The sequence below is a fragment of the Scyliorhinus torazame genome, chromosome 12 (assembly GCF_047496885.1).
Source record: "Scyliorhinus torazame isolate Kashiwa2021f chromosome 12, sScyTor2.1, whole genome shotgun sequence".
In the NCBI taxonomy this organism is placed as follows: domain Eukaryota; kingdom Metazoa; phylum Chordata; class Chondrichthyes; order Carcharhiniformes; family Scyliorhinidae; genus Scyliorhinus; species Scyliorhinus torazame.
In genome coordinates this window covers 196,380,942-196,385,511 of record NC_092718.1, presented here as the reverse complement: position 1 = coordinate 196,385,511, position 4,570 = coordinate 196,380,942, and the positions used below count along the sequence as shown (strand labels likewise).

Sequence of the window (4,570 nt, the reverse complement as noted above, 5' to 3'; positions counted from 1 at the left end):
TGGCGTCCAGGATGGCGGCCCCCATGGATCGCACGTGGCCGGCCGTGTGGGGAAGGCTGGCCAAAATGGCGGCTCCCGTGAGTTGCACGTGCTGTGCGGAGTCGGAGTCGGCAGGCACGCTGCCACATTGCAAGGTCTGCGGGCCTGAGAGACGGTACTCTGGGTCTGAGCGTTCGCGTGCTTAGGCTTGGCGAGGCAGACCTTGGTGAAGTGCCCTTTTCGGCCGCAACTGTTGCAGTGCGCGTTGCAGGCCGGGCAGTGCTGTCGAGGGTGTTGAGGCTGGCCGCACAAATAACAAGGCAACCCCCCATGATGAGCGGGTGGGCGCGCAGCACAGGCCTGGGGTAGTCTCTGGTCGGGAGCACACGAGGGGGTCGAGTGTTCGGCCGGAAATGCAGTAAGGCTCTGGAAAGCGACCTCCAGTGAAGTCGCCTGTTTCACCGTCTCGTCCAGGTCCTGGGCCCCTTTCTCGAGCAGTCGCTGCCACACGTAATTTGATCTGACCCCGGCAACGTAGACGTCTCAGACGGCGAGCTCCATGTGCTGAGTGGCCGTAACGGCCTGATAGTTGCAGTTGCGCGCGAGGGCTTTGATGTCGCGCAGATAGTCGTCGAGTGACTCCCCGCGGCGCTGGCGTCGAGTAGTGAGAATATGTCGCGCATAGACCTCGTTCACAGGCCGCACGTAGATGCGCTCGAGGATTGCGAGAGCGGCGGTATATGAGGTGGCCTCTTCAAGTTGCACAGAAATGCGGTAGCTCACCCGTGCGTGGAGGAGACTCAATTTTTGTTCGTTCGTGACAGATGGGGGCGACGACGTGGTAAGGTAGGCCTTGAAACACCGCAGCCAGTGTGAAAAAATTTCCTTCGCCTCCGCGGCCTGTGGATCGAGCTCCAGTCTGTCAGGTTTGAGAGCTGACTCCATAATCGTTTTTGTTCAGGTAGTTAATTAAATTGATGCGGCCATCAATTCACTCAAGGAGTCGTGTCGGAGTAAAAACAGTGGTTTTAATTAACTATCAACTTTGCCTGCCTGCGACTGGTACATACTGAGGACAGTCCCACAGGCCATCTACTCTTATACTCCTTCAAAGGGGCGGAACCATGGGCTGAGCCCGTACATGCTCCAACATCCTCCAACATCTCCCCCTGTGGGCGAAGCCATACAATGGCCCACAGATAAAACCCACAGGGTTAATAACGTAGAACATAACTGGTGAATTAACTGTATTTACATTCACCACAGTGGCTTGTGTGTGCAAATTGGGGGAGTTTCCAATGTTATAACAGCTTTGAAAGTACCTCACCGGCTTCGAAGCGCTTTGGGGATGTCTTAAGGTGGTGAAAGGTGCTAGGTAAATGCAGGTCTTGTGTCAAACCTTTTAATTTACTCAGCCATACCATCCTCTCCGCCCGCTCCCCTTTCACATTTAAACATCCTTGGAGCAATAGTGCCACAAATAAATATTGAAATTGTCCATGATATATTTTTGCCTGCAAAGGTTGCTGCTGACATCCCGAGGGAAGTGTGGATTGTGTTTTTTTTAAACTTGTTTTCCTGGTCTGCATGTGCAGGAGTGGAGCTCTGCCCGGTGGACAGACAGGAGCTGAGCCAGGGAGGATCGAGGAGGAGGGACCGGAGCTGCCGCCTCAGCGGGCAGGGGAGGGAGCTCGGAGGTCGCGGCGGTGAGGATGGCGGCGCCTGTCAGACCGTTAAGTGACCTTCCCTCCGGGCTGGGCTGGGCTGGGCTGCCCCGCTGGAGGCTCCAGGCCTCGGCCCTGCTTCCTGGGCGGGGCGCCCGGGTTTTGTGAGCAGCGGCGACTGGCGGGCAGCAGGGTGAGGGAACCCGGGCCTACCTCAGCCCAGCTGAGCCTCGGCCTCTGCTTCCCCCGTCGCGCCGCTCCCCAGGCCTCTGCCCCTGGCCGCAGCCTCAGGCCTAACACTCCCATCCCCCTTCCTGTGGAGTCACTTTGTTGACATGAGGCCACCAGGAAAACACAAACCTGGCTGGGGGGGAACCATAGAAATCGTTAAAATAACTTGAGAAGGTTTGTGTTTGTTTTTAAATTGATCCAATTTAATTCTTGTCAGGCCCTGAATTGTCCATTCCTCTCACCCTTTGGGTTTGTGGCTCTCAGTTAACATAGTGACTAAAAAACAGTTTTGAAATGTTTTTAACATCCTATCCAAGGTGGCAATTTGAATTCGAGAGGAACCATCGAAGGGTGCGCCTAAGTGCCAATGTTGGGCATGGCCTGGATGCAGGTAGACTGGCACTGGCTCAGGTGTGGCCCCCAGAAAACAAAGAGTCCACATTTTATATTGCACAGGAGGTGATCTCTGAGGGGGGTTACTGTGCAGAAAGGAATCTCCCCCCCCCCCCCCAAATCTCCCCCCCCCCCCCCCCAATCTCCCCCCCCCCGAAATCTCCCCCCCCCCCCCGAAATCTCCCCCCCCCGAAATCTCCCCCCCCCCCGAAATCTCCCCCCCCCCCGAAATCTCCCCCCCCCCCGAAATCTCCCCCCCCCCGAAATCTCCCCCCCCCGAAATCTCCCCCCCCCCCCGAAATCTCCCCCCCCCCGAAATCTCCCCCCCCCGAAATCTCCCCCCCCGAAATCTCCCCCCCCCCGAAATCTCCCCCCCCCGAAATCTCCCCCCCCCCGAAATATCTCCCCCCCCAATCTCCCCCCAAATCTCCCCCCCCAAATCTCCCGCCCCAAATCTCCCGCCCCAAATCTCCCCCCCAAATCTCCCCCGCCCCTAAATCTCTCCTCCCCCCCAAATCTCTCCTCCCCCCAAATCTCTCCTCCCCCCAAATCTCTCCTCCCCCCAAATCTCTCCTCCCCCCCAAATCTCTCCTCCCCCCCCAAATCTCTCCTCCCCCCCCAAATCTCTCCCTCCCCCCCCAAATCTCTTCTCCCCCCCCAAATCTCTCCTCCCCCCCCAAATCTCTCCTCCCCCCCCAAATCTCTCCTCCCCCCCCAAATCTCTCCTCCCCCCCCCAAATCTCTCCTCCCCCCCCAAATCTCCTCCCAAAAAATCTCCCCCCAAAATCCCCCCCCCCAAATATCCCCCCCAAATCTCCCCACAAAATCTCTCCCCCCCCAAAATCTCTCCCCCCCAAAATCTCTCCCCCCCCAAAAAAAAATCTCCCCCCCCCAAATCTCCCCCGCCCCCAAATCTCCCCCGCCCCAAATCTCTCCTCCCCCCAATCTCTCCTCCCCCCAAATCTCTCCTCCCCCCCAAATCTCTCCTCCCCCCCCAAATCTCTCCTCCCCCAAATCTCCTCCCCCCCCAAAATCTCCCCCCCAAAAAATCTCCCCCAAAATCTCCCCCCCCAAATATCTCCCCCCCCCAAATATCTCCCCCCCAAATCTCCCCCAAAATCTCTCCCCCCCCAAAATCTCTCCCCCCCAAAAAATGCCCCCCCCAAAAAAAAATGCCCCCCCCAAATCTCCCCCCCCAAATCTCCCCCCCAAATCTCCCCCCAAATCTCTCCCCCCAAAAATCTCCCCCCCCAAATATCTCCCCCCCCCAAATATCCCCCCCCAAAATCTCCCCCACCCCAAAATCTCCCCACCCCAAAATCTCCCCACCCCAAAATCTCCCCACCCCAAAATCTCCCCACCCCAAAATCTCCCCACCCCAAAATCTCCCCCACCCCAAAATCTCCCCCCACCTCCAAAATCTCCCCCCAAAATCTCCCCCCCCAAATCTCCCCCCCAAATCTCCCCCCCAAATCTCCCCCCCCAAATCTCCCCCCCAAATCTCCCCCCCAAATCTCCCCCCCCAAATCTCCCCCCCCAAATCTCCCCCCAATCTCCCCCCCAAATCTCCTCCCCCCCAATCTCTCTTCCCCCCCAATCTCTCTTCCCCCCCCAATCTCTCTTCCCCCCCCAATCTCTCTTCCCCCCCCAATCTCTCTTCCCCCCCCAATCTCTCTTCCCCCCCCAATCTCTCTTCCCCCCCCAATCTCTCTTACCCCCCCAATCTCTCTTCCCCCCCCAATCTCTCTTCCCCCCCAATCTCTCTTCCCCCCCAATCTCTCTTCCCCCCCAATCTCTCTTTCCCCCCCCCAATCTCTCTTCCCCCCCCCCAATCTCTCTTCCCCCCCCCAATCTCTCTTCCCCCCCCAATCTCTCTTCCCCCCCCCAATCTCTCTTCCCCCCCCCCATCTCTTTCCCCCCCCAATCTCTCTTCCCCCCCCCCAATCTCTCTTCCCCCCCCCAATCTCTCTTCCCCCCCCCCCAATCTCTCTTCCCCCCCCCCAATCTCTCTTCCCCCCCCCCCAATCTCTCTTCCCCCCCCCAATCTCTCTTCCCCCCCCAATCTCTCTCCCCCCCCCCAATCTCTCTTCCCCCCAATCTCTTCCCCCCCAATCTCTCTTCCCCCCCAATCTCTCTTCCCCCCCAATCTCTCTTCCCCCCAATCTCTCTTCCCCCCCCAATCTCTCTTCCCCCCCAATCTCTCTTCCCCCAATCTCTCTTCCCCCCAATCTCTCTTCCCCCCAATCTCTCTTCCCCCCAATCTCTCTTCCCCCCAATCTCTCTTCCCCCCAATCTCTCTTCCC

The 4,570-nt window shown here is 58.4% G+C and overlaps 1 protein-coding gene across 1 annotated transcript in view; it reads left to right on the top strand.

The window, feature by feature from the left end:
* The first annotated feature begins 1,559 nt into the window (after window positions 1-1,559).
* The window catches only part of nsrp1 (nuclear speckle splicing regulatory protein 1), a 73,122-nt gene continuing 70,111 nt past the window's right edge, over window positions 1,560-4,570 (top strand). Inside the window, 1 exon segment of the mRNA XM_072469617.1 lies at window positions 1,560-1,711. Within this exon segment, the coding sequence (XP_072325718.1) occupies window positions 1,692-1,711 (20 nt within the window). The 5' untranslated portion in view covers window positions 1,560-1,691.